The sequence below is a fragment of the Ochotona curzoniae genome, unplaced genomic scaffold (genome assembly GCF_017591425.1).
Source record: "Ochotona curzoniae isolate NIBS_2020 unplaced genomic scaffold, NIBS_Ocur_1.0 contig_2688, whole genome shotgun sequence".
Classification (NCBI taxonomy): Eukaryota; Metazoa; Chordata; class Mammalia; order Lagomorpha; family Ochotonidae; genus Ochotona; species Ochotona curzoniae.
In genome coordinates, this window is record NW_024465553.1 from 14,804,506 (window position 1) to 14,830,570 (window position 26,065).

Here is a 26,065-nt window from a genome sequence, read left to right on the forward strand (position 1 = left end):
TCTTGTGATTGTTATTATGTCAAGATACACAAGTTGCATTAGCGTTCATGTCGTTGCGCCTGCCCTTACTTTACATGTAAATTTTAATGAAAGATGGGGCACTTTTGAAATCAGCCGTCCATCAAAAGCGTTATTAGCCTGGCTGTTCACAAAGCAAATGGCCTTTTCCACCTCCGTTGCTCATCTCACCACTAAATGCCTTCGGAGAAAAAAGGAAAAACCCCAGTGAAACCGACTGGATGGGGTCTTTGTGCAGAAGGCAACCTCAGCATCAACAACAACGTGGCAAAGAGAACTCACAGGAGGACAACGCCTGTGCCTGTATTTACACACACTGCAAACCACAGCACCTCTGCCTCTCCTGAAGTCAGTTGTTCTTCATCAAAGTTAAAGCAAACTAGAATCTGCCTGCTGACTACTATGTGGCTACACACAGTAAGGAAAGCAGTAGAGAAATTAAACATATGGATTGAAAATACAGGCAAGGAGCTGATGTAGTTTGACCACAAGAAGTGGCTCCCTTACCCTTCCCCCTCTGTGGACACAGGAGGGGAAAAAAAAAAAACAGAACTGACACATTTGTCCCACCCACCTTCCTCCTTGCCTCCACCCTCCCCATGGGTGTGCATCCCTCTCTACTATGTAAATAATATTCAAAATAAACTTAAAATTTAAAAAAAAAAGAAAATACAGGGCAGAAAGCTGGACAATGGAATATTCTGGAGTGATAGGAACATTCTACATCTTGACTATTCCGTTACATGGGCTTAAAAGACCTTTAAGTTAAATGCTTGCAAGCATGTTTAATACACTAACACAGTGCATCCTATTCCAAACAAGGATAAGCAATGGCAAAGTGAAAAAATTCTCTAGAGTGTTCATATACAAAGCCTATTTTTTTTATGAGTCGGAGAATTTAAAAGGTGGCTAATTTAACTAACTGAATGATCACCCAAGTGCTGCCCTTTAAATGAGAAATTAAGAACCACACATAACAGTGGGGATTATTTTCTTTGGTAAAGGTGACCATCTCGCTGTCAGCAAGGTGTTGTGGGAGGACTGGGTGCATGTCTGGTTGGCTCCTAACTGCCGGCTCTCCATCAATATTTGCTTAATGCTGAGCAAACACTGCTTTTCTAATGTTAAAGCAGGGAATCTGTTAAACTCAGATCCATGCAAACCTGGAATCTACTAGTTTCACTTTATGCAAAAGGAAACTACGTAATGAACATGTGAAACAAGTATAAGCTTGTCAAAATGTGGCTGGATGACCTATACGTCTGTGTCTCTGCACAGGTGCTGGCCTACACACCTGAGGGAGACAAGGACAGACTGGAACATGAGCACACAGAGAAATTTCCTTTGCTGGTACTCTAAATATTTTGCCATCAGGAGAGTATTTGAATTCCTTACAAATGAATGAGAGGCATCATAAATAATAGAATTTAATTCAAATCATCCTTCACCTGTCTATCAAAGTTTATGTATACACACTTGGATCAATGAAATTATATATCCTTTAAGATTAACCGATTTGCCTTGACAAGCAAATCTCTCTACAAACAGATCATCATTCATGCCTTACATGAGAAAGTCTTTGATGAAATACACACAGAAGCATGAAATCTGAGTCATCATTAAGTCCAAATGGGCAATTCAGGAGAAAATAGTCAGGATGCTCCAACATCAGAGAAATCATATCTTTTATGCAGTAAATTGGAATCACAACATTCCCTTTGAAACAGTATATATTTTATCAATAAACCTACTTTTCACATTTACAGTTTCTGAATGCTCAAAAATTGTGCTAACATGTCTTCAGTGGTGCATTAAAATCTCTAAAATCAAGAAGGAAAAAAAAATACACTTTTCCATATTTTTGAAACACTGGTTTTTAAAGGCATCACTGCCAAAAACAAAGAACTGCTCAGATGAGGCAATTTATTTTTGTTTAAAATAAATGTATTTTCCCTAAAAGATTTTCAAAACCTTGTAAGAGGAAACAAACAAAAAACAAAACATAGAAACCAGGAAGCGTTAAAAAAGCAATGTGGTTTTACGCATTGTCAAGAGGACAAATCAGTGGTGGGTGAAAAGCAGATGAGACAAGAGATGGAAATGTAATACTGCCCCTTTTTTATTATAATTAGATATTTATAGAGCACAGATGAGTTTATTTTCATAATTAGTAGCTGGCACTACAGTCACTGATTTACATAAACAGTTGGCTATCAAGGCAGTAACTTATTTGTGGGGCTCTTGAGTCCAGGCAGGGACAAGACAGGGATCAACTCAGCAAATCAGCTTTCTTAATGTTATTACCAATAAAATACAATCCACATGAAACCATGTTCAAGCTTGTGTAGCTTCATTAGTGCCTTCCAGTTTGGCCAATGCTGATTAGTTCAACAATAGAAGGCCAATGTTGCAAACTACAGGGGCAAAAACACACAAATACACTGAAAGGGGCCTCTATGTTCTAAAGGACTAGCATAGACCTCTGGTTCAAAAAAATCTAGTTCAGTTCATCAGTAAATCAAGAACTCTGCTGAACAAAAGCAGGTAATAATTAACTACCTCCCATTACTTTCCCCCTACATGGCCACACAACCCTAGAAAGCTGGCTTCACCTTACACTGCTCTCTGTAGTAGTAGCAATGGTAGAAAAGATTCCTAGAACCATCACCACTGCTTCAGGATCATTAAGCAGACATCCAGTGACTACCTCCCACAATGGACAACTGGCAAGCGATCATGGCAGAAAATCTCACTCCATTCTCCTCCAACCAGCAGCAAAGACATTCTGAAAAATGCCCACACCCATATCAAAGCACCTGAGTTTGAGTCCCAGGTTAGCTCCCAAAACCAGCTTTCTATTCATGCACACTGTGGGGAACAGCAAGTGGTAGTTCAAGAACCTGGATCCCTGGTAACCCCTAAGAGTATTCAGGCTGAGTTTCTGACTCCACTCCCCACTTCATCCTGGCCCAGTCTTAGCTACTGTGCACATGTGGGGAGTGAACCAGTGGATGGGAACATTTCTCTATCTCTCCATATCTATCTTTCTGCCTTTCAAAGTCTCTCTCTCTGTGTCAGAAGGACAAAACCTGAGCATCTTTGGTCATTTCTGCTTATTTTTACTGGCGCACTTGGCATTCCATGTGCACGAATGCTTGTGTTCACATGCATCTACATACAAGATGAAGAAACCATGACATTTCCATAAAACCCACATCTTGAGGCCCCGGTGGCTCTGCGACTGTATTCTCACGTGGCAGTAAAGGCTGGAGCACAGCAGAGCTTGTTGCTGTTGAGCGGATTTATGCTCTCCACTGTCAGTTTCCAGCCTTCGCTACTGTCTGTAGCACACTACAATTTTTTTGTTGTTATCCCCAGACCTACTTCTATAAGATCCTATCTGAGTCTGAAACTCTGGCTCCAAGTTCAATTTTAGGATAAAGGACTTTGTCCCCTCACCTAAAATGGGCAATCCTCAAATGAACAAGGAAAATGAAGAAGGGGAAAATGAACAATGAAACAGAAGCTGTCAAAAACTCCAATCAGAAAATCTGACCATAGCTGGATGCCAGAGAATGTGCCAGCCACTTTTGATAAAATCACGTGGATTTTGGCCAAGTGCTTCCCAACGGACTTGTGAACCTATTGAACTTCATGAGGTGTTAACATCCTATTTGGGGACCCAGCATGGTAGCCTAGTGGCTAAAGTCCTTGCCTTACACACACCGGGATCCCATATGGGCGTTGCTTCTAATCCCAGCAGCCCCACTTCCTATCAAGCTTCCTGCTTGTGGCCTGGGAAAGCAGTCGAGGACAGCCCAAAGCCTTGGGACTCAGCACCCATGTGGGAGACCTGAAGGAGGCTCCTGGCTCTTGGCTTTGGATCAGCTCAGCTTTGGCCATTGTGGCTGCTTTAATCAACAGATGGAGGATCTTGCTTTGTACCTCCTCCTCTCTGTATATCTGCCTTTCCAATAAAAATAAATCTTTCTTTAAAAATCCTACTTAGTTCTGCAAATTGGACTTCATAATTCATCCCACAATGGGTTTATGACTTCACCATTCACCTTTGGAAGAATGACAAAATCTGAGCATCTTTGGTCATTTTTGTTTTAATTGTATTGGAAAGGCAAATAAGATTTATGGAGAGAATGAGAGACAGAAAGATCTTCCACTAGCTGGTTCACTCCTCAGATGACTACAATGGCTCGGGATGAGCTGATCTGAACCCAGGAACTATTTCTGGGTCTCCCAAGTGTGTGCAGTTTCCCAAGGTTTTGGGCCATCCTCTACTGCTTTCCCAGACTATAAACAAGGAACTGAATGAGAAATGGAATAGCTAGGACATAAACCGCCACCCATGTGGGATTTCGGTGCTTTCAAGGTGAGGGTTTAAGCACTGAGCTATTACACTGGGCCCTTCAGTCATAACAACCTTAAGAATCACATCAACAACCTTTCTCTGTTTCATTCTGCTATGCTCATTTCCTTCCCATGTCATACACACAGGGTCTGGAGAAGGCTAAAGTGAGGAGGCATTGGATCCAAAAAAGCCAGTCTCAATCTGTGAACCCCTGAAGTGCCTTTGTTCTGTGCACTGGGTTAATGAGTGTATGGGGAAGGATATAATGACTCCATAACCAGCATCAGAAAATTCTATCCTATAGCTAAAGCAGATGATTTAGTTCAGTTCAAACAATAACTAATTCTGTGATCTTCCATGCAATGGAGTTCAGGACCAAGCACTGAGCTCAGGCAGTGTGGGTGACAAGTGATGGCCAAGATTCAGCCTCTGATCTTTTGGAGATGGGGATGATAATTGAAATACTTGAGTGTATCCTCCCTCTTCCAGGCATCTTGACGGAGGTACTGTAATTGGCAGGCTGTGGAGGTTCAGACATGCAGGGCGATGCAAGGTAGAAGGGTGTGGCCAGTGCTATAGCCAAGCATGTAAAGGTGCTACTTGCAATGTCAGCACCCTATATGAGCACCAGTTTGGGTCCCCACTGTTTCACTTCCCATATAACTCCCTGTTAATGCATCTGGGAAGGCAGAAGGCCAGCTCCTTAGGCCCCTGCACCTACGTGACAGATCCAGATGGAACTCCTGGCTCCTGACTGTGGCCTGGCCCAGCCCTGGCCATTGTGGTCATTTGGAAAGTGCACCAGCAGATAGAATATCTCTCAACCTCTACCTTACCCTGTTTCTCTGCCTTTCAAACAAATAAACCTTAAAAAAAAAAAAAAGAAGAGTTTTCACAGAAGGAGGAAAGTGATAAAGCCACATTCCATATAGTAGTGCCAATAAAAGTTCCAGCTACTCCAATTCCAGTCTAGTCTCCTGCTAAAGCAACCTAGAAGGAGCAAGTGATGGCTGAAATCCTTGGGCTTCTGTTGCCCATGTAGGAACCCTGGTGGAGTTCCTGGCTCCTGGTTTCAGCCTGCGCCCACCGTGGATGTTGTATGGCAATTAGAGAATGGACTCCTGAATGGAAGGTGTCTGTCTTCCTCTTTCAAATGAAAATAAATGTTTGAAAACAGATGTTAGAGCTTCAGCTAAAGCCTGATGGCAGGAAAGCCCAGGGTGTGGGTTCAAATAGGGCAAGTTGGTGACTTTAGGCCAGTGGAGACCTGGCAGAGGTGAGGCTGGGTCCCTGGGTATAGTCTCAGAAAATAAAGCAGGGAAGGCACCTTGACAATGGTGCAGTGAGTACCCACCAAAAGCTTTAGAGCAGATGAGCTCTTTGATCCGATTTCATTTTAATTTTGCTTTATTTTCACATTTAGCAAGGTGACTGACAGCTGGATAAGAGGGATTAGAGATTTTAGTCCTTTCCATACAGCACAGACTTTGCCAGACACATCTGGACATTCCCAGAGGATATTTTTCTTCAATCTACCTTCAGTGTAGTAAAGGGGAGTGGTTGAATCATTAAATAATTGTGATCTAAATTGCTACATACATTAATAGCCCAACTCTGAATGGGCCCTGGATGATGTCCGTGGGCAGAATCAAAGGAGGGCTTCTTGAAGGGAAAGAAAGCAAGCTAAAAAACTGGGGAAGTCTCAGTTCTTTGGAGGTTCTTTGGTGTCCTGTTTGGCTAGAACAGAAATTTTACTCATGAGCTTATCAGAGGAGACAGTTAAAGAAAGCATCAAATTAGGGCTTGCTTTGAAGGTGAGATGACTAAGCAGGCACTCCATCTGACGGGCAGGAAGATTTAAGCTTGGTTTCCAGACAATAAAAGGGGTGGGGAGGGTAGAGGAGAAGAGGGGAAAGTAGAGAAAGGTGACCAGTTGAAAATTCAGAAGGTTCCAGTGGTTAGGCCATAATCAGAGTATGTCCATAGAGGTTATACTTACATTCAAGAGAAGCAGCACAGAGCGGCAGCTTGGGGCTCAGATTCTGAACCTGAGTCCCACTTAGTAACCTTCTGACTTAGGTTATCTATCTCTTTAAGCCTTGGTACCCTTCTCCATACAACAAGGAAAATGCCTCATCTATCTCATGGAAAAGCTATGAAGATTAGGTGTGGTAAGGTATCTAAAGCTCAACAATGACCATCACATGAGACCCAAGGGGCATCTCTTGTGTATCAGCAGCTGCCAGAAGAGGCAGCAGCAGTGACCCAGAGGGGAAAAAAACCATAAGATGTTTATGTGCAAAACCTCAGAACACAGAAAGCACCAATCTTATAGGATATCTTCAGGAATTAAAGGGGGGGAGTGGGGAGGTGGGCAGATATCAATCCTCATCTATTGGAGTAGGTGACAGTAAAAGGAGTGGCAAATAACAGTATTACATGAATCAGAGAGACAAGTCCTGGGCAAACATGGGTGGTCTTGCCTACAACATGATCCCACACATCCTTCCAACAAATAACGTCATAGTGAGGTTGAGGTACAGCACGATGCACCCCTATTAACTCCATTCTTCCTCTTCCCTCTTTTCTACTCCCTCTTTTCAGTGAAGCCAGGGTTCTTCATGAGAGAATGAGCCCACCTCATTAGCATAAAAGCAAATAGGCAGTCAACCAGTCCTTAATGGAAAAAAGACTGGACTGCTTCCAAGGTAACCAAAACTAACTTTTTTGAAACCCAGGAAAGCATAAAACTCCAGTAAGACAAGGCCAGTTTACAGACTCGCCATCAAATCAGCAGTTTCAGTAATGTGTCAGTCCCTTCCTTCTTCAGCATCCTCCTGCCAGGACCGACATTTCTTATTTCTGTCATTCGCCTCCCTTTGAAGGAAGCAGCGACACACAACTTCACGAAGAGAGGGTCTGCACAGTTAGAGAGCCAGAGGGAAGGATCGGAAGCCGATCCATATTTATAATTTATCAATTAACCTCTCCCTTCACTCCTGAACAGCTAATCCAATTTAAGCCGACTCGCCAGGCTCTCCTGGCTGAAACGCTGACAGCTTTGATTAGGGATGGAGGAACGAGCTGTGCTGTCCAAAGGTGTGAAGCACTGAATGGCATGCCAGGGCATCAAAGTGAGCTTACCCACTGTAGATCTCTGCTTTTCCCTCGTCTATCTAGCAGCCAAAGGCTTAGGTTAGCTCCTCCTCTCGCATGTTCACGCATTTTCCTTCCCACACTCTGCTGTGTGCCCCTAGTTTTTCCCTTCTTTTTCATCAACCTGTCAGAAAACTGACTCCCAGCTATCCAAGAAATCAAATAGAAGGTACACAGCAACCAATATATACATCTCAAATTCCACATGAAATAGAGTTTTAGGCAACTCACCAATCCTTCCCCCACCCATATTATTCCCAAATTCAGTTATTCCCAAATAACAGCAATGATCACACATCATTTCATACTACCCTTGTTCAGTTTGCTAGGAGGTGATCTTTGTTGCCCTACATCCAAGTGAAACACAGCTTCCCCATACTGTATAACTACTTCCAGGAGCAATAGACACAGCCTGAATCTCATCCTGGATTCAGAGCAAGTTAGACCAACTCCAAACCACCCTGGTTCACTTGGGACATGACGTGCACTGAAAGGAAATAACAGCGTTGAATTTTTACTTTTTTTATTTTTAGTTGTTGCAAAATGCACTAACTTATCATCTGGACTGTATTCGTCAGAATCAACAATTCCCTTTGGACCCATGAATCATTCAGAAGACAGACTGATAGGTACAGTGATAAAAATAAAGTGATCTCTACCTTTACTTCTACCTACAGAAATGAAGGAGGAGATCCAATTAAGTAGAGGAAGCATGGTGTCCACCATGGAGGCAGAGCGAGTGAGAGAAAGGAGAGAAAAATATCAGCAAATCGCAGACACAAAGAGGCAACACCACAAAAACAACAGCAAAGGCAGTAGCATGGGGACATACTGAGAGAACAGTCACAAAGGAAGCTTCAGTAAGCAGTCAGCTCCGTGATCAGCAAAGGCGCTTCCATCGGGTTTACGTTTAAGCATTGTCCCATGTTTCGCTTTTAACCCTGCACACGTGACAATGTCAGCATGCAAAAGCACAACACAGCCACATGTCAGTGAAATTGCATGCACTGAACCAATCTAAAACTGGTTACAGAAAGTTTCAGAGAAGCTAGGTTCTCCGGAGATTCTCATTATGAATATAAACCAGGAGGGACAACAGTGAAACATACACGTATTGTGGCACACACACAGCATACGTAAGTATTTTCACACATTTGAGGACATCAAAAACAAATTCTGAAGACTCAGTGGGAAACAGACAGAAGCTTCATTTTTTCACATCCAAGGAATACAGAGAAGGTAACCAATATTAGTGGGAACAAGTCTGTTGGGTTCTGGGGGGTCATCATCTCACAAAGCAGATAATGGTGTGGGAAATGGAAAAGAATGAGAGGAAGAGAAATGCAGTCAAAGGACCTTCTTACACGCAGATTAAGTTGCAAGTTGCAACATAAAAATCTCAGTAGCACCAATCACCCAGAAGAATTCTGCACCCTTTCTTGAACACCTCTCTAACAAGGAATTCACCACCTCCATGTCTGTCACTATTTCTTCCTCCTTTTCAAAGAGGTAGCTGACTTACTTCCCCAGAGCAGGGTTTTGGCTGAATATTCTACACATATGCAAATAAGTACTGGGTAAGGTGTATGGCACAGGTCCACCAAATCAATTTTACACCAATGTTGGGATTTGGCCATCCAGTATTGCAACCTGGGTCATACCCGTGTCTGAAACATGCTAGATAATCAAAATCAAGGAAAAATCCATCACCCTAGAGCTTCTGCTGTAATTTGCATTAAGACATCAACCACTGGATTCAATTAGTCATCCAAGATACTGCTACAGCTAGGGGAACTCCAGCAGGCCAGCTCGAAGCATGAGGCTAGAGAGTAGGAGGAGATTCTGTCATCAGGTCTCCAAGGGCCAGCTCTATTTCACGTCATTTATCACCAAAGTTGAGTCATCAAGCTCCAGCAATTCACAGAACTTGATTCCTCTCATTTATGTTTAATTCTCTGAACCTGCCAAGATGCTAGGTCAACATCAAGTACAGCCTCTAATCCTGCACTCACAGTTCCTGCCTCCCTCACTCGGCTACTACGAGAAAAGACAGGATTCAGTCCAGCCTCTTCCAAGGCCTCCCCCGGATCATGTCCCTGACCTCCTCCCTCTAGCTCGGCTCCTTGACATCCATCCTCCACCAAACCATCGGTTCATAGAAATTTCTTTAATCCTTATCATGGGTCTTGGCTCAGGCCTGTAGGGCACTTATAATGGAAAACTGGGCTTCCTCTTTATATTGCCTTATCACTCCAGATGCTGCAACCATCCACATCCACAAACCATATACAAACTTCTTTGAGCTCCAGGTGCTTTCTTAATCTGATCATACTCCCTTTTATGGCAAAATTGTCTGGTGGATCCCAAGGAAGGGGAAGGACAGAGGACTTTCCGTGCTGTTCCACTTGCCTCAATACAGAAAAATAGAAATCGATGGAAGGTTTCTTCCTTCTCCTTGTCTTTGCTCCTCTAAAAGAGGCACCAATTCCCATGTGGAAAAGAAAAATTAAAATACAGTTTTGTGGTGACAGTGCAAGGCAGGCAGTCTAATGCTGCAATCACCGCAAAGCTTAGAGGAAACACAATAGTAGCAATTGAATAGTGAAGGAAAAGACAATTTTAAGTAGGCTCAGTTCTCAAATTCTGATTTAGGCTCTTAATGTTGAAGATTTTTATTTAGGAGGAAAAGGCTTCATTCACAGCCCGCCCCGTGCTCTACTGGGCTGCATTTCCTGCTCAGTTCATTCCCTGCATATTTGAATAATTTAGGTTTCAGATGCTGAATTTACAGATCTTTATATGCAGTTTTCTTCAGGGTGTATAATGAGTTAGAATCCTGCTATGAGGACATTAGCATGTTCTATGGGTGGTATTTTGCTACAAACAGTCAAAGCCCCTCTCCCCAAAGGCTTCCTTTGACCAGGGAAGGCAGAAATGTTATTACAATGGGCAGTGGAATGGAAGGGAAGACAGAAGGCCAACCTTTACTCCTAGGAAAACTCAGGAAGAAAGGCAGACCTTTGCCCTGAAGCTGGGACCCATTCAGGGGCCTGGGACACCAGGGAGAGGGGAGCAGGAGGAAGTTAATTGCTTTGGTGCTTAGAAATTAGCTTCACTCACCCCCATTATGTACAAATCATGCCTAGTTTCATGCTTCTCTCTTCGGGGCAGCCCAGCAGGGCCAGCAGCGAGATACAAACGGTGGTGGAACATGGAAAAGCCAGGGGGATGTTGAGATAAATGCCCCCTCCCGCCCCACCTAGCCCCAAGCAGGGCAGCCCTGCTATGAGCCTGACCCACTGCAGAAGGGACAGGCAACCAATACCCTGCCAGCCACCAAAAGGCTCTGAGTGACCAGCCAGAGGCACAAAGGCAAGCAGTTCAGGCAGCTGCAGCGCCACAAGCACGAAGCACCTACCTTGTTCACTCATCATGAGGTGGGAGAGGCCTTGAGGAATGAAGATAAGAGAGAAAGGGAAGGGGGGGAGGGTTTGAGGGGAAGAAGAGAGAAAGAGAAGACAAGTTAAAATCCCACACGCAATGCAATCTTCTCTAAATGTTTGATACCCAAGTAGGAGTAGTAGTGGCTGGGCACACACGTGGCCCACACTGGTCCTCTTGCCCGCCGGCTGCCTGCCAGGAAGTTGCTCTCTAGCAAACAGTACAGTCTTCTGTTTGTTGCCCTGCTCTAGTCCTTTTAATGAGAATTTTCCCTTTACCACTATTTGCTATTAAGTCAGATTTGTAATAGATCTGTAAAAGATTAGGCCTCTTGGGAAGGAAACTCAAGATGCCAGGTTATATAGGTTTCTTTCCTTTAAATTACTTACAAAAGTACAAGTAATACATGGTCACTGTAGAAACTTGAGAAAATCCACAAAAACAGCAAAAGGTTGTCATCTCAGCATCTGACTTCGTCATTCAGCTACAGCATTTTTTTTTCATAAAAATAAAATCATATTGAACATACCAAATAAATTCCCATTCACAACAGATCCTCAAATATTTTATTACTATTTCTCCTATCTGGCTTTAGCTCAGAGATAACCACATCTCTTCATTCATTTCTCTACAACTGCATCTTTCTTGCAAGTACTCCATGCTTGTTCAGGCAGGCCTACCTCAGAGCACTGAATGGGTTTAAAAGAGTCCACAAAATCCCAAGAAACAGCTGACCAAATCTCTGGCTATGTTGTTAAAGGAGAGAAGAACTATTATAGCTCCTTTCTTCAAGGCATGTAGAAGCCCTGTCACAGGCTGATTTCTAACCCGTAACCAACTGTACTGCTTATTGGATCTTGCTCATTTCTGTCATTATTGGAGATATTCTACAAAACCCAGATCACTTCCAGAGAACCTGTACTTGGAGCAAAATTTAGGGATATTGGGGGGTTAAAAAGGGAAAACACTCTGGAAGTATGGAAATCTCTAAATCTTTTGAGAGATTACTACAGATTTAGAAAAGTAATCAGAGGTAAAATATAGGTCAAGCAACTGCATTTTCAAAGATCAGTGATATATTAAATACATACATACTTGTGCCATAAATGTCACAGAGTCTATTTTTTAAACAAATTTCATTAAACTATAATTGTATTTTAAAGGCACAGCCTTGGCATTCATTACTCTAAGACTAGGATTAATACTTTAGGAAGAATGGAAGCATGCCAGAGCAAGTGATTCTCATGATTTGTTTTGCCTGAAAAATTAACTTTTGGTCATTTTGATGGGTGATAGAGGGAACAGAAGAGAAAAATTTAGATAAGAAAAACATCCACAGAAATGTCCATTCCCTATATGTATTTTTTAAAGATTCACTTATTTCTAAGAAAGTCACAATTAGTTATAGAAAGAGGAAGAGAAACAGATTGAGAGAGGGAGAGGGGAGAAAAATCTTCCATCTGCTAGTCTGTTCCTCAAATGACCAAAACAACTGGGATTAGGTCAGGCCAAAGATAGGAGCCAGGAAATCCATTCAGGTCTCCCATCTGGATGGGAGGCCCAAGCAACGGTGCCATCTTTTCCCAAACACAGTAGCAGGGAGCCGGATGAGAAGTGGAGCTGCCACAACTTGAGCTGGTACCCATATGTAGGATGTGTAGGAACAGGAACAGGAACAAAAAAACAAATTTAGCAGACAACTGTTTGAAAGAGCCTATTCAAGAATGAAAGCAAGGGCAAAGGCAATTGTTCCATCAGTTAAGATGTCACACTTGTGATACCCACACCCCTCATCACAGAGTCAGTGTTAGAGTCCTGGCTCTGTTTCCTAGTCTAGCTTCCTGCCACTGCATCCCCTAAGCAGCAGCACGTGATACCTCAAATCCTTGGGTCCCTGCCACCCACATAGAATACCTCAAGTTTCCAGCTCCTGGCTTCTGACTTGCCCAGTGCCAGCTGAGACACGTGTTTACAGATTGGTTCAATAGATGGGAAAATCTACCAATTTTTTTTTCTGTTTCTCTGCTTTTCAAATAAATAAGAAAATAACATAAACCAATTTAGTGGACATGATGGAGAGACCTAAGAGAAAAATACAGATTAAGAGAGAAAAGCCAACATTTTACACCAAAGATTAAAGCTGGTTGGCAGTTACAGGAAGCTGAGGAGAAAAAAAGATACAAGAGTTGTTGGTTGAAGTTGCTACAGGGAAATTGGAACAAAGACAACAACTTCATTTCTTGTCTCAAGAATTTCCATGTGGACAATTCAGTGAGTAAAGCGAGATTTATTAGGTCAGAAGGGAGGCTCTGAGGGAAGAAAACTAAGTGCTGGTCCAAGTGGTGTCTTTAAAACAAATTCCAATAAACAGAATAACAGTTAATAATCCACAAGGAGATTGAGACAAGACCCATCAGAAGACCAGGATTGTAACCCTATCTGGCTTGCTCAAGATGGAACAAACTATCAAAAAGAATTTATCATGCTCATCATAAAGCTAGAAACAGAGAAGGATGGGATGGCACTTTGGTCTTAAAGCACCTTTGGGTAGAAGCAGGCATCTTGTCTAAAGAAACTCTCCCTTTTCTCCTTCTAGTAGGAGTGTGACCCTAACTACCTATTAGCCCATCTGACTGTCACAACTCCCAAGATTTCTAATTTAATAAAGGAAAAGCAAGCATGATACATTCAAGCCCTCAATAAACTTCTACAATTAGGTCTCATTCTACACACTTCCCAAAGTATAGTTTGCCAGTATCAACACCTGGAAGTACTTATTAAAAATGAAGATCCTCAGGGCTGGTGAGGTGGCTCAACTGCTTAATCCTCCACCTCCAAATGCCAGCATCCCATATGGGCGCCAGTTCATGTCTCAGCTCCCTGCTTTATGGTGTGGGATAGCTCAAGAAGGAGACCCATAAGAAGTTCCTGGCTCCTGGCTTCAGCTCAGCTCAGCTCAGCTACAGTCATTACAACTATGGGGGGAGTGAACCAGCAGATGAAAGATGGTTTTCTCTCTCCTTCTGTCTGTAAATCTGCCTTTCCAATACAAAACAGGTTAAGGCTATAGACAATGGGCCAAGTGCTTGGATTCTACCACTCAGAGTTCCTGGTTCCTGGCCTCAGGCTAGCCCAGCAGTTGCTGCCATTTGGGGGATGAACCAGCAGATGAAAGATCTCTGTCCCTTTCCTCTATATCTGCCACTCTTTTAAAATAGTAAGTAAATAAGTAAATACATCTTATTTTCAAAAATTAAGTCCTAGTCCTACCCCAAATTTAACTTCGGGGGAGGAGTTAGGGCAAGATCTGAATTTTCAGTCAGTTAGCCAAGTGATTTCCACGCTCACTGGAACTTGAGAGCTCCCCCTCCAGAGTGGCATATAAATCAAATCTTGGTAAATTAAATTGTATGATGAATGCACTAAGAGGAATTGGATATTTAATGGAACCCTGCAGTGGGTCCTTTTGTGAGGGAAAGAATCCTTTTAAAATGCAAATAACCCTCCACCTGTGTTTTTAAAATTCAAATACATACTTATCAGGTTTTATTAAGCTACATATGTAGCAGCAGCATTGCCACCCATGTAAAAATCTCCAACTTACAAAGACCTTACGTAGAAACGCTGGGGCAGAAATGCAGAGTTGACATTCTTACGCCACAACTTTGGCTTTGCAGGATAAAAGCGAAATGGAAATGCAGAAGTGTAACAAGGAAGGATGGAAGTGGAACCAGGTAACCACAACGTGGTCTGCCTTCCATTTTCTTTCTTGGGAAGGGAATGCCATTTCACTGCCAAGAGTTTTCTCCATCAGGATCATGGGCTGTATAAACCTATCTTCACTGACTGTAGGGTTAAGAACCCAAAGCAGGGATGTTCAAGAATGTTCAGGTTTTCTCTGAAATTCTGTTCCTCCCACTTCTGTCTCCATTGCTCTAACCCCAGTAATTCAATAAGACTCTACAATGCAAACAATCAATTACCTGCTATGTACTAAGAATGTATAAGGTAGAAGAGACATGACTATTTACTGGGCAGCATCCTGACCCTGAGACTTTAGAGCTTGGCTGGGAAGAGTGTGTGTGTGCGTGTGTGTGTTGACAATATACTAGCACCTGACAGTAAAGCAGAAAAGCAAACATTAAAGAACTTAAAGCAAGACTGGATTCCATCTCTGCTACTCGCAAGCTTATGACCTTAAAAATCTCTGCCTTGGTACCGCTATCTTAAACTATGAATAATAATGCTTACTTCACAGGCTGGTTTCAGCATTAAATGAATGTATGTTAAGCTGTGTGTGTACAGAGAAAAGAGTCGAGTAAGGGCAGCAGTGATTGCTATTTTCAGCATGCTATGAAAATACACGGACATGTGAAGATATAACAGTTTTAGTGCTGAACACACATTAGGTCCTCAGCATGTATAAGTGATTGCTACATATCAGATGCTGAATTCAGACCTATCTAAATAAATAAGCTGGCAGAAACCACAGGAGAGCGGGAGGGGCCGGTTCTAGATGCTCAGAAACAGTTTGTGAAGAACAAGGTGAAATAAGCTTGGAGAAATGGCTTAGAATTCAGACAGAGGTTTCCTGGTGAATACCAGCAGTTCTCAAAACCAAGGAGCACATTTGTAAGGACTTCACTGTTCAACCTTCCAGAAACAACCAGAACACTGCCAGGAATATCTTTAGGTTTGTAACAGGATGCAAATCAAAGGATGAAAATACAGCAAAAGTTCATTACAGGAAGAAGGGAGACATCACCCTAAGAATCAGAATATGGAGGCTGTGGTGTTTCAAAGCTAAGGAAAACGGACTTGACCTTTCAGCTAATGGGAGACACTGAGACTCGTGGGCAAGCAGAATGACCTGGAAAAAATGAGAAGAAATGACGTTCAAAAAGACTGCTTTGGCAATAGCGTGGACTGGATGGATTTGAGGAAAAGAGAGGCAGAATGATCAGTCCAGGTAAAGGACATCAACAAGATCATGGCAACAGGAAGAAGGGAAGAAAAGGGTTCAACAGGCTTGGTGATGAATGAAGGGAGGGGTAAAGGGAGACTGGTGGAAGCCATGGGAAACATGAACGTTGGGTGGGGTACAGCACGGGTTTGGAGTGGAGCAATTAGTTCTGTTTTAGGCATGATGAAAAAGAAGAATTACTGAAAACAAAAACCTTCTCAACAGAGAGTTAGGACAAATCTAAGGGCTCAGCAAATGCCCCTCCCAGAAGAATGTCACCACAGCAGATGAACAAGCCCTGGGGTACTGAGTCTTAGACTGGAACGGATGGGAAGATACGTAAATATCTTGTAGGTTAATTTTTTCAAGCACATTCAACATTTAAATATTTTTAAATTTGCATTAAAGAAACAAAACGGAACTATATGTCTTTCCAACATAAATTATAGAAAATAATGCTAAAAAAATAGTTCGCTGAGCAGGATGAATTAGCAAGAAAGGAAATGGAATCTGTGCTGGGTCTGTTTTCTGTTCAGTTGAGGACAAGGGGGTTAAGATGAAAACAGGCAGGCCTGGCATGATAGAATAGTGGTTAAAGTCCTCACCTTGAATGCACCGAGATCCCATATGGGTGCCCGTTCTAATCCCAGCAGCCCCACTTCCCATCCAACTCCCTGCTTGTGGCCTGGGAAAGCAGTCGAGGACGGCCCAAAGCCTTGGGACCCTGCACCTGCATGGAAGACCCGGAAGAGGCTCCTGGCTCCTGGCTTCGGATTGGCTCAGTTCCAGCCACTGCTGCTATTTGAGAAGTAAATCATTGGACGGAAGATATTCCTCTCTGTCTCCCTTCCTCTCTGTATATCTGTCTTTCCAATAAAAATAAATCTTCAAAAAATAGATGAAAATGGGCCTTCTTCTAGATAACCTCAGAAAACAGTCTCCAGATCCATGAAAACCACCAGCGCCTCCTTCTGCTCCCCACCACACTATCAGCTCCAGAACCAAACCCAGGCTGAGCCATGGTGCGATGGCCTAGGGGCTAAATCATTGCCTTGCATGCACCAGGATACCATATGGGCACCAGTTCGTGTCCCAGCTGCTCCATTTCCAATCCAGCTCCCTGTTTGTGGCCTGGGAAGGCAGTGGAGGATAGCCCAAAACCTTGGGACCCTGCACCCATGTAGGAGACCCACAGGATGCTTCCAGCTCCTAGCTTCGGATCAGCTCAGCTATGGTCATTGCAGTCACTTTGGGGGAGTGAATCAGTGGACAGAATATATTTGTCTCTCTTTCATTCTGTATATCTGCATTTTCAATAAAAGTAAAATTAATCTTAACAACAACAAAAATCCAGGCTGAGTTTGTAATTGGACATCTATTCTGGGCCTCTTATTCCCAGGCTGCTGAAATAAAGTACGCACTGGAATGGGGACTTGTGATGGCAAAAGGACATTTTCTAAAGCAATGTCTCTTTATACCCTAGATTTGAAAAGACCCCTTCCAATTATGATTCAAAAGTCAGCTTCAAAGAAATCCACCAAGGGCAAGTAGAAAATGGGAGGTGAGGTTGGATGATTCATTGATAGGCAAGAAGAATTGCCAATACAGAATTATTATAGACTTACAACGCCTATCCAAAAATATTTCTTTTTTAAAAAAATATAAGAAACTAAAATATGACTTATCTGGCTAAGTACTGGCTTAACTAGATGCAGAGGCCACTTTGGATCCCAACAAGATGTTTGATCTTATTAACCTGTCCCCTCTGACCTCACTCCCAGGCTACATTCTACCCTTGTTGTGCCTGTCCCTTTGTAATGTGCAACTTCTCAGGATATGCCCAGGAACAAGAAGCAAAAAAAATCTTCAGTAGATAAGACATACAGAGTTGAAATTGCCTTAGAACAGCCTGTAAATCATATGTAAAGTATATGCAGCCTACGTAAGGTTGTGTAAACTGTGTTTCATCCTTCAGGAAAATCCCAAGGAGATGGCTGCTTTTGCAGCTCAGAAAAAATAAAAATGACTATGAAAGCTTAGCCATTTGCAAGCAGCTGTGGTCATCATGAAGCCTGGCATGAGAACAGAAGTCATTTAGAGGAAGATGAGCAGGAACCAGGAAGGGGAAGGCTCCCAATGTTCAACCAATAGAATGCCTCCTCTCAAGCCTCTGACCTCCCACTCTCTTCAGATGGTGTTCTAGCCATTCTTCCTGCACTCTGGCTGAGTAGTTAGGGAAAGTATTTCAGGGAAGAAAGTCAGTCACAGACATAAAGAGAAAAGTTATCTCTGCCAACTCTTTTTTTTTTCAATCACTTTCAGGTAACTTTTATCCCGGTGAGCAATCCGTGTAGATCATCCTTCTTTGCCATGCTGAAGTAGGGAAGCTAAATGTCACTAATTGCTGCCAGTGCCAAGTGTCAACGTTCCAAAGCCACAAGGACTTTTTAGAAGAGTAATTATGTAAAATCAGAAGGTCATAGAAACTTTCACCCTGTTTCTCTGGAAGAACCAAGGAGATGATGCAGGTGGAAGAGAAAGCGCCCCCCAACCCCACCCCACCCCCCAGCAAAAAAGAGACTGAGAATAACAGTGTCTTCCATAGAAACTAAGAATTTGGAAAATAGGAAAAGAAAATCTCTTTAGATTTGCATTTTCAAGAGCAAAGTGGCTTAATGTACACTTCTACTAAAACATGAAATTCCTCCTTTCCTGGGTCATTTCTGGTGTACTAAGCCACTTCGCTCTGTAAAATGCAAGTCTGAAGACAAGTTGGCACCTCATGTGCAAGAGACTGCAGGGAAGGCAAAGTAAAGAACTCTGCTCACAGTCAAGGGCATGGCGCAGAAGGAGCCAAAGGAAGAGACGTGTAGGATGAAGACGTCAGCCATGGTGAGCAGGAAAGCAGCAACAGGAAAGGGCGAGACTTGGGGAGAAGAATGCTTCAGGAAACCACCACCTGCCTCTAGAACAGTCCTTCCTTGGGCAACTCCTGGATGTTCACTCTGTAATACTCACCCTGCTGCAGAAATTAGCCCATTCCCCATTCGGATCAATGATTTGGCTGGGGGTGATTCATGGTGTACTCTCTTGATGTTTGTTAGGTCTTAGAATCAGATTCCAAAAGAATGAGAACAGGTAGCAGTGGGATTTTAAAAGAAAAATACACATTCTGATACTTGAAAATAATTTCAAATCTTCAAAGAGAACCATAACCCCCCCCATAAAACAGTTTAGTAGGTCTACCTGTTCTTATCAATGAGTGTGCTAAGCACAGGGCTTAGTCTGGTTCTCAACACAGCACTGTATGATAAGAGAAGGTTTACCATGTGGGGTAACTTGAAAGGAAAATAACCAGGATGACAAGGGATTCCAAAGGACGTCAACTTGCAGAATGGCAGAACGAACCTCTATGTGCAACCTAAACAATCGGAAGCTAATCAAGGACATGAGCAATATCGTCAAACATTTTAAAGATTTTTTTATATTTACTGGAAAAGTAGACTCACAGACAGGAGGAGAGAAAGAAAGATCTTCCATGTGCTGGTTCACTCCCCAAGTGGCCGCAATGGCCGGAGGTGAACAGATCTGAAGCCAGGAGCTTTTTCCAGGTCTCCCACACAGGGTCTGTGTTCCAAGGCGTTGGGCCATCCTCCACTGCTTTGCCAGGACACAAGCAGGGATTTGATTGGGATATGAATTGGCCAGAGTGGGACACATGGGACCCCAACACTTGCAAGGGGAGGATTAACCAATTGAGCCATTAGCCAATTAGCCAAATGTGCCAGGCCCTAAGCATTTCAAAGCGCCATGGGGTAGGTGGTTGGCCTAGTGTTTGAGATTCCAGTTGAGATATCTGCATCCTAAATCAAAAGTGAATAGGTTTGATTTCCAGTGCCAAATCCTTATTTAAGCTTCCTTTAAGCACTCAGTAGTGATGGCTCAATTAATTGTGATCCTATCGCCTACATGGGATATTTGGATCGAGTTTGCAGCCCCTAGGCTCACTCCAGTATAGTCTAAGCCATTTCAGGCATTTGAGGACCAAGCCAGTAGAAATTAGTGCCTCTTTCTTTCTCTCTTTCTCTCTTTCTCTCTTTCTTTTTTTCTCTCTTTCTCTCTCTCTCTCTCTCTTTCTCTCTCCCCTTCATCCCCATCCCTACTTTGCCCCGCAGTCTCCAGTCTCCCTCCTCTGTCTCTGAGCCTCTAAAATAAATAAATAAATAAATTTTTAAAGTAATACATAAAACATGAAAAAGCAGGCCTGGCACAGTTGCCTTGTGGCTAAAGTCCTCACATTGCACGCCAGGATCCCACATGGGTGCCAGTTTCTACTCCTGCTGCTTCACTTCCAGCTCCCTAACCATGGCCTGGAAAAGCAGTGTAGGATGCCCCAAAGCCTTGTGACACAGAGCCTGCATGGGAAACACAGTAGAAGCTCCTGGCTTCACATCGACTCAGCTCTGGCCATTGTAGCCACTTGGGGAATGAACCAGCTGATGGAAGATCTGTCTCTGTCTCTCTGTAAATCTGACTTTCCAATAAAACTAAATATTTAAAAAGATGATAATGGAGCAAGCTAATTCAGGATTAAAAACATAGAAAGTTTCTTTGGTCAGAAATGCAACAGAAGCAAATTTGGTAGGATTGGATTTTAGAAGAGAACCCTGGCCAATATGAAAATTCTTTACCTGTACGATTCAAGATGATCTCCGAGGATGCCAAGTAACATAGTGGACTGATACATGTGAAATTGTTGATGTTCTACTGGTTTTGACCTATAAGCATGGTTATTTTAAAGGGTTCAAATGAATGCCCTTACTATTGCCTAAACTGATAGAACTTCAACAATATCCAACTACTATTATAGCCAAATTTCATCAAGCTTCAACTAGTCATCTCACAGAAACGATGACCTAACATTCAGGAAGAACATCTGCTTGCATATTCAAAGTTGATTTTTCCACAGGTTTTGTAAAAAATAAAAACTGAATAGCTGGGCTAACATTGATGATGTTTATGGAGACATAATAGAAAAGAGTGCCTTGTGCTACTTCTCCAACACAGGGGCACCCAGGTCCCAGCCTGTGGTGTTTTTTTTTTTTTTTTTCATTATGCCACCATGTGCAATCTTTGCTACCTATCCCTTTGTTGGCTATAACTATACCAGCCCACTCACTGTTTATATCTAGACCAACTTTGCCCTAAAGCACGGTAGCAGGAAATGTTTCTTCAAGCCATATTCACGAACCACCAGCAGTACCCTTACGGCATCATCACAAAATAAAGGAAAGAATGTTGGCAGCACTCCTTTAAATCACCTCTTCATGCATGAATGTCATGGAAGACAGAGATGAAGGCAGCCATGCCTGTCATTCTAGAGAAAATTCAATCCAAAGGAGAGAGATTCCTTGCCTTTAATTGTCATGAACTGCTCTAAAATTACTCCTCATTAATCAATGGTACAAAGATTGCAAGGATACCTGATGTGTTGGATGAAAGAAGTTTATCCAAATGGATCTTTGTAAGCTAGACTTGAACATTTCACAAATGGAGTTAACAAGATCAAAGAATGGTCACATGCTTAAGTCAAATAACCAATTGCACAATCTTGAACCAAGTGAGAAATGGCCTAGCAGCAAAGAATACAAAAATGGGGAAAAATAGCAAAGATTTTTCACTGATTTTAATTGAAATTCAATACTATTGGCATTTTTAAAAAGTTAAGGTGTTTAGTTCTGCCATTGATAGATGCAAAGTCTAGAAAAAGGGAGCAATGAACACACTCTATTGAACTGTTCCCAATCATGTCCATAATACCATATGCTGTGTGAGCATCCTTCATTGGAAAAGATGAGGGGTAAAATGCCCTTTTTTCCAGAGAACAATTACTTGGATGAAAGAACTCAAAACCTTTCTATGAGGATGTCCAAAGAAATTAGAGATGTTTTAGCCTTTAGAGAAGAAAATCCTTAAAAACAAAAGCCCTGTCTTCAAACACTGGGAATGCAATTAGATCTATTCTCTGTGTCTCTAGGGCTGGAAGTCATACAGGTGATAAAAGCAATAGCAACTCAAGATGAGAAGTGTTTAATGCTGTTGGAATGGGAAGCCTGAAGGGGCACTGAGTTCCTCATGGCTGGAGAGGTTTAAGCCAAGTCTTAAAAAAAAAATTGTATTAGAGAAATATAAGGAACACAGAAATCCTTGACTGTCTGTTGAGTCCTTTCCACACTTGAAATGCTGATTCCAACAAAACATTCATGAGAACATGTAGTACAGCAGGAAGTGGGGATACAGGCATGGATAAGCCTCTGTTCCCAAGCAGGAACATGCTTCCTGTTCTGGAAGAACCCACAGCAGAGACACAGGAAGCAGAGGGGAAAGGTACAGCCTGCTATACCCTGTCTTTCTCATGGATCTACTAGCCCTGGGAACTAACTGCCATTATAATTAGGAGGATCATGCATCCCATCTCACATCTCCCCCAGCAGCCTTTTGCATTTCCCTTAACATGCATGCTGGCAATAAAACAGTGGTCGAGAGTGAAGCTTTCAAAAGCCCCTCCTCTTTCAGCTCACTTTAGTTCAAACTGTGTTTGTCAAAACTTGCTTCTATCAGAACCACCAGGGAGAACAAGCTTACCTTAACCAGCCTGACACGCCTTTGATTATGTTTATCTTTGGATTAATTTGAATGCCAGAGTCACAGAGAGAGGGAGAGAAAGGGAGATCTTCCACCCACTAGTTCACTAACAAAATATCCCCAAACAGCCAGAGCTGGGCCAGGTCAAAACCAGGAGCTTCGTTCAGGTTTGCCAGGGAGTGGCAGGGGCCCAAATACTCTGGTCATCTTGTGCTGTTTTCCCAGGTGCATTATCAGGGAACTGGAGCAGAAACAAAGCAACCCACATGGGATGCTGGCATCACAGGGGCAGTCTAACTCTTCATGACACAATGCCAGTCTCTGGTTCTCTTTAGTCAGTTTTGTAGATAATCTGGATGTTACCTGAGTTTGCCAATGCTCTCAATGATCTGAAGTCTGGATTTAATTCTGGTGCTGCCTCTTAAACATGCCAACCACCTTTGCTTCCTACCTGTAAAATGGTGACCCCTTATCTGGAAAATATCTGTAAGAGATCTGCCATTTGTGGGTATAATATCCTCTCAGAATCACTGCGACCATGATAGGCAGTTGTGGATGGAACACACAACATATAGGAAGGGCTCAAAAACCGGTAGCTATTGCTGTCATGGAGGACACTGATCCATCCAGGACCCACTCTCTTCCTCATCCCCTACCTCTGGCCAACCTTTTCCTCTAATAATGTAGCAATACCAACAGACCACCTGTCTGGTTTGAGCTCAGATACCTGTACATGGTCATAGGTAGGTAGGCTGTCACACAAGGAGACCCAGCTGTTTTCTCTTTCCCCCACCTCTCCCTGGAGTTAGCCCCAGCAAAGTTAGCAGCTTAGCCCACATCCCTCCTCTCCTACCCTGGGCAGGTTTGCTGACAGAGTCTCCCAACCTGCCAAACTTAGCCCTGTGTCTTAACCAACTGACATGAACGTCTACAACCTCTATCTCCCCTCCTGCACAAGCAGCAAAGTAGTCCAGAATTGCTTCTCAGTGTTCTCACCAGGAACGTGTTGAACAGCACAAATCTTTGGGTGAGGTTATCCCACACATCGCAACACATTCAACATGCACATTCCTCTCCCACTAACAGCCCTTGCCCTAGAAGTAACCAACACCCCCTCGCATCGAGCAGGCTCAGGCAAAGGGCACTACTGCCCCATTGAGAATGCAGGAGATTGTTCATGATTCTTCCAGCTCTACCTCTGGCCTTGCTCTCCAGAACTGGAAATGAAATGTGACATAACCAGCACCCCAGTGGGGCCATCTTTGAGACAGTCAAGGAGAAGATTTGAAGAGGTTCTTTCAAACGGCCCAATGCCCAGGAATCAGCTTCCTTGAATCGGCCAAAGCTGGAAGCAGCCTGGCAAGGAACTGCTTAGAAAAACTTATCAAGAACAGCCCTGGGAGCCAAGGGGGTCTTCTGGGGTCCCAGCCAGGCAATTGCCTGGGAGCTGAGCACCGTGAGCCCAGCCAAGTGCTCCTTCCAATCCAATTACCCATAACAGAGGAGGATTTCCCCGCAGCCTGAAACCCCACTGAGCCGAGCCCAAGACGGGCAATGAATAAGGAGGAATCCAATTATCTCTGTCTCAACATGAATCCCAATAAACGACAGACTGTCTTCATGGGCGGGGGAGACAGATAAAGCTAAGAGCTGAATCCTTCGGCATGTAAGAGTGCTGGGCCTCTGACATACCAGCCCTGTTTCAGGTGAGAGGACCCAGTTCTAAAGGGTGGAACTTCCAAGTGAGATGTTCCCACAGCCACACAGACTAGGGTTGGCACCCTGACCCATTACATTTTATTTGGTTGTATTTGAAGTTGTTTAGTATCTCTGAGCCTCAGTTTATGCATCACTGAAATAGGTCTAGGGACAGACTACCTCCTAGTAATATAAGAATGCAATAGCAGACATGGCACTTAGTGTTCGAATGCTTTTGGTTCAAAATATAAGCTTGGGAAGTGTCAAGCACTTTTGTGCTTGGAAAGGCAGAATTACAGGGAGGAGGAGAGACAGAAAGATCTCTGTGCCCTGGTTCACTCCCCAAGTGGCTGCAAAGACCAGAACTGAACTGATCCAAAGCCAGGAACCAGGAGCTTATTCTGGGTCTCCCGCACAGGTGCAGAGTCCCAAGACTATTTTTCTAAGAAAGTAATGAAAAAAAGGCAAGTAGGACTATTGTCCAAAAGACAAGGAAAGCAAAAACCAAACACAGTACAGCTACAACTGGAATTGGGAGAGCTAAGTCTTTGGAAAGGGAGAAGAGATGTTTGCTAAGTTACTGTTCTCCAAGGGATTGGTCAGATGGTCTCCACATTTGATTTCTGGGAAAAGGGACAGAATCACACAGAAATCCCAAGTGTGAATTTAAATCTTAAAACTTGCCATGCCTGCTTCTGACCTTAGTGCCTAACACAGCAGGTCCTCCTTAAAGACTGGCTCTCTTGGCCTCTCTCTTACTGGAATCTGCAGGCCCCATTTGAGAGCATGGATATAAGCCTGAGAAACTTCATTATAAACCTAAACAGGAGAACCAATAGGAGAGACTGGGAGTCAAGGAGGGTTTTGAAACAGTCAGTACTTAGAAAAAGGCTCTGGGGAACAGCTCTGAAGCTGCCTGGATGATGAGGGAGACAGACACAGGTGAGGGGGAGCTTGGGCCTTTTTCTGAAACCTAAACACACAAAATAGCTGTGCAATGAAAACATGCTGAAATGATTGAATGGAATGACTTCACACTGTTTTATACATTCCTTCTATGTACCCGGCTGTGCGTGCCTAAGCTTCAGGACAGCCCATGGCTTAGGTGCTCCCATTGTCTCCATTGTACAGATGAAGAAAGTTAAGGCCACCAAGATAACGGAACTTGCACACACCACGGTGCTGGAACCTGCCAGGTTGACTCACCAGGCACCTGGCTTCTGGCCTGTGTACTAAACCAGGGTTGACCACCTTTGCCACCAAGGGCCAGCTGCCAACTTACTTCAAGCTTTACAAGCTGTCCTGCCTTGAGACATCTACCAACTCTGCCTTTGCCACTTAGAGGCAGCCACTGATGCTGCCTGGAGGAGGCAGCATGCCCGTGTTCCAAAAGGAGCTTTGCTTACAAACCCAAATCTCATAACCTGTGTATTCAACCACTTAGGAATCGGAGGTGGAGGGGGGCATTCTCAGCTCTCAGGCCATCCAGCAGCAGGCAGCATCCGGACATAGCCCATGAGCTGGATGTAGTTGGTCAGCCTTTGTGCTCGCCTCGGCTCGCTTGCCTGGCAGCAGGGAAATTCACCTATAAAGTGCCCAGATGCCCACAGTGACTTCCATAGCAGTGACAGCCCCATGGGCCTCTCAGTGGGGAGAAATAGGAAAAAACTTGAGGCCAGACTGTGTCAAACCCTACGGAGACATACCAGAGGTCTTGAGGAAGCATAGTTTCTGACTCAGTGGGGGTGGGACACTTGCTTGTCTGATGAACCTGTGAGTGA

General features: G+C 43.4%; 1 protein-coding gene across 4 annotated transcripts in view; it reads right to left on the reverse strand.

The window, feature by feature from the left end:
* The window catches only part of NRXN3 (neurexin 3), a 1,255,286-nt gene that overhangs the window by 1,190,649 nt on the left and 38,572 nt on the right, over positions 1-26,065 (reverse strand). For 2 of the 4 annotated variants that reach the window (XM_040975219.1, XM_040975218.1), the window contains exons 3-4: positions 10,952-10,985; positions 10,520-10,527 (exon numbers count right to left, since the gene is read on the reverse strand). In XM_040975219.1, coding sequence (XP_040831153.1) covers positions 10,520-10,527; positions 10,952-10,985 — 42 coding nt within the window. The remainder of the gene's footprint in view (positions 1-10,519; positions 10,528-10,951; positions 10,986-26,065) is intronic. The other 2 variants (XM_040975217.1, XM_040975215.1) reach the window with 1 other exon arrangement.